The 311-nt window shown below is 34.1% G+C and overlaps 1 protein-coding gene across 1 annotated transcript in view; it reads left to right on the top strand.

Annotated features, from left to right (window-relative positions):
* The window catches only part of LOC119588243 (fibrillin-3-like), a gene marked incomplete at its 5' end in the record, with an annotated part of 37,181 nt that overhangs the window by 24,437 nt on the left and 12,433 nt on the right, over positions 1 to 311 (top strand). The window contains 1 exon segment of the mRNA XM_037936939.1: positions 115 to 217. Coding sequence (XP_037792867.1) covers positions 115 to 217 — 103 coding nt within the window.

Genomic DNA, 311 nt, shown 5'->3' with positions numbered 1-311 from the left:
ATATATACATATATATACTTTTTTTGGAAGTGTTTGTTATATATCATATCATTATATCATCCTCCGAATTAATTTTTAAAAAACACGATAATTAGCCTCATTTCTCGGAACCAGGAACCAGGACGGAAACTGTCGGCAGGAACGTATCCGGTACATTACGTGGCCATGGATCCTTATAGAAATCGAGCTAAGTGTTCTTTCACCGTGACTGTCCAGTGTAAGTATTCCTGTAGGATTTCGTAAATAAATCGCCTTTTTTTATTAGGGATTTTTTGTGTTTTTTTCTTTGCTTCAGTAATGAGAATATATGA

Source organism: Penaeus monodon, chromosome 23 (assembly GCF_015228065.2).
Source record: "Penaeus monodon isolate SGIC_2016 chromosome 23, NSTDA_Pmon_1, whole genome shotgun sequence".
In the NCBI taxonomy this organism is placed as follows: domain Eukaryota; kingdom Metazoa; phylum Arthropoda; class Malacostraca; order Decapoda; family Penaeidae; genus Penaeus; species Penaeus monodon.
The sequence above is the reverse complement of the archived record's forward strand: the minus strand, read 5'-3'. Positions and strand labels throughout refer to the sequence as shown.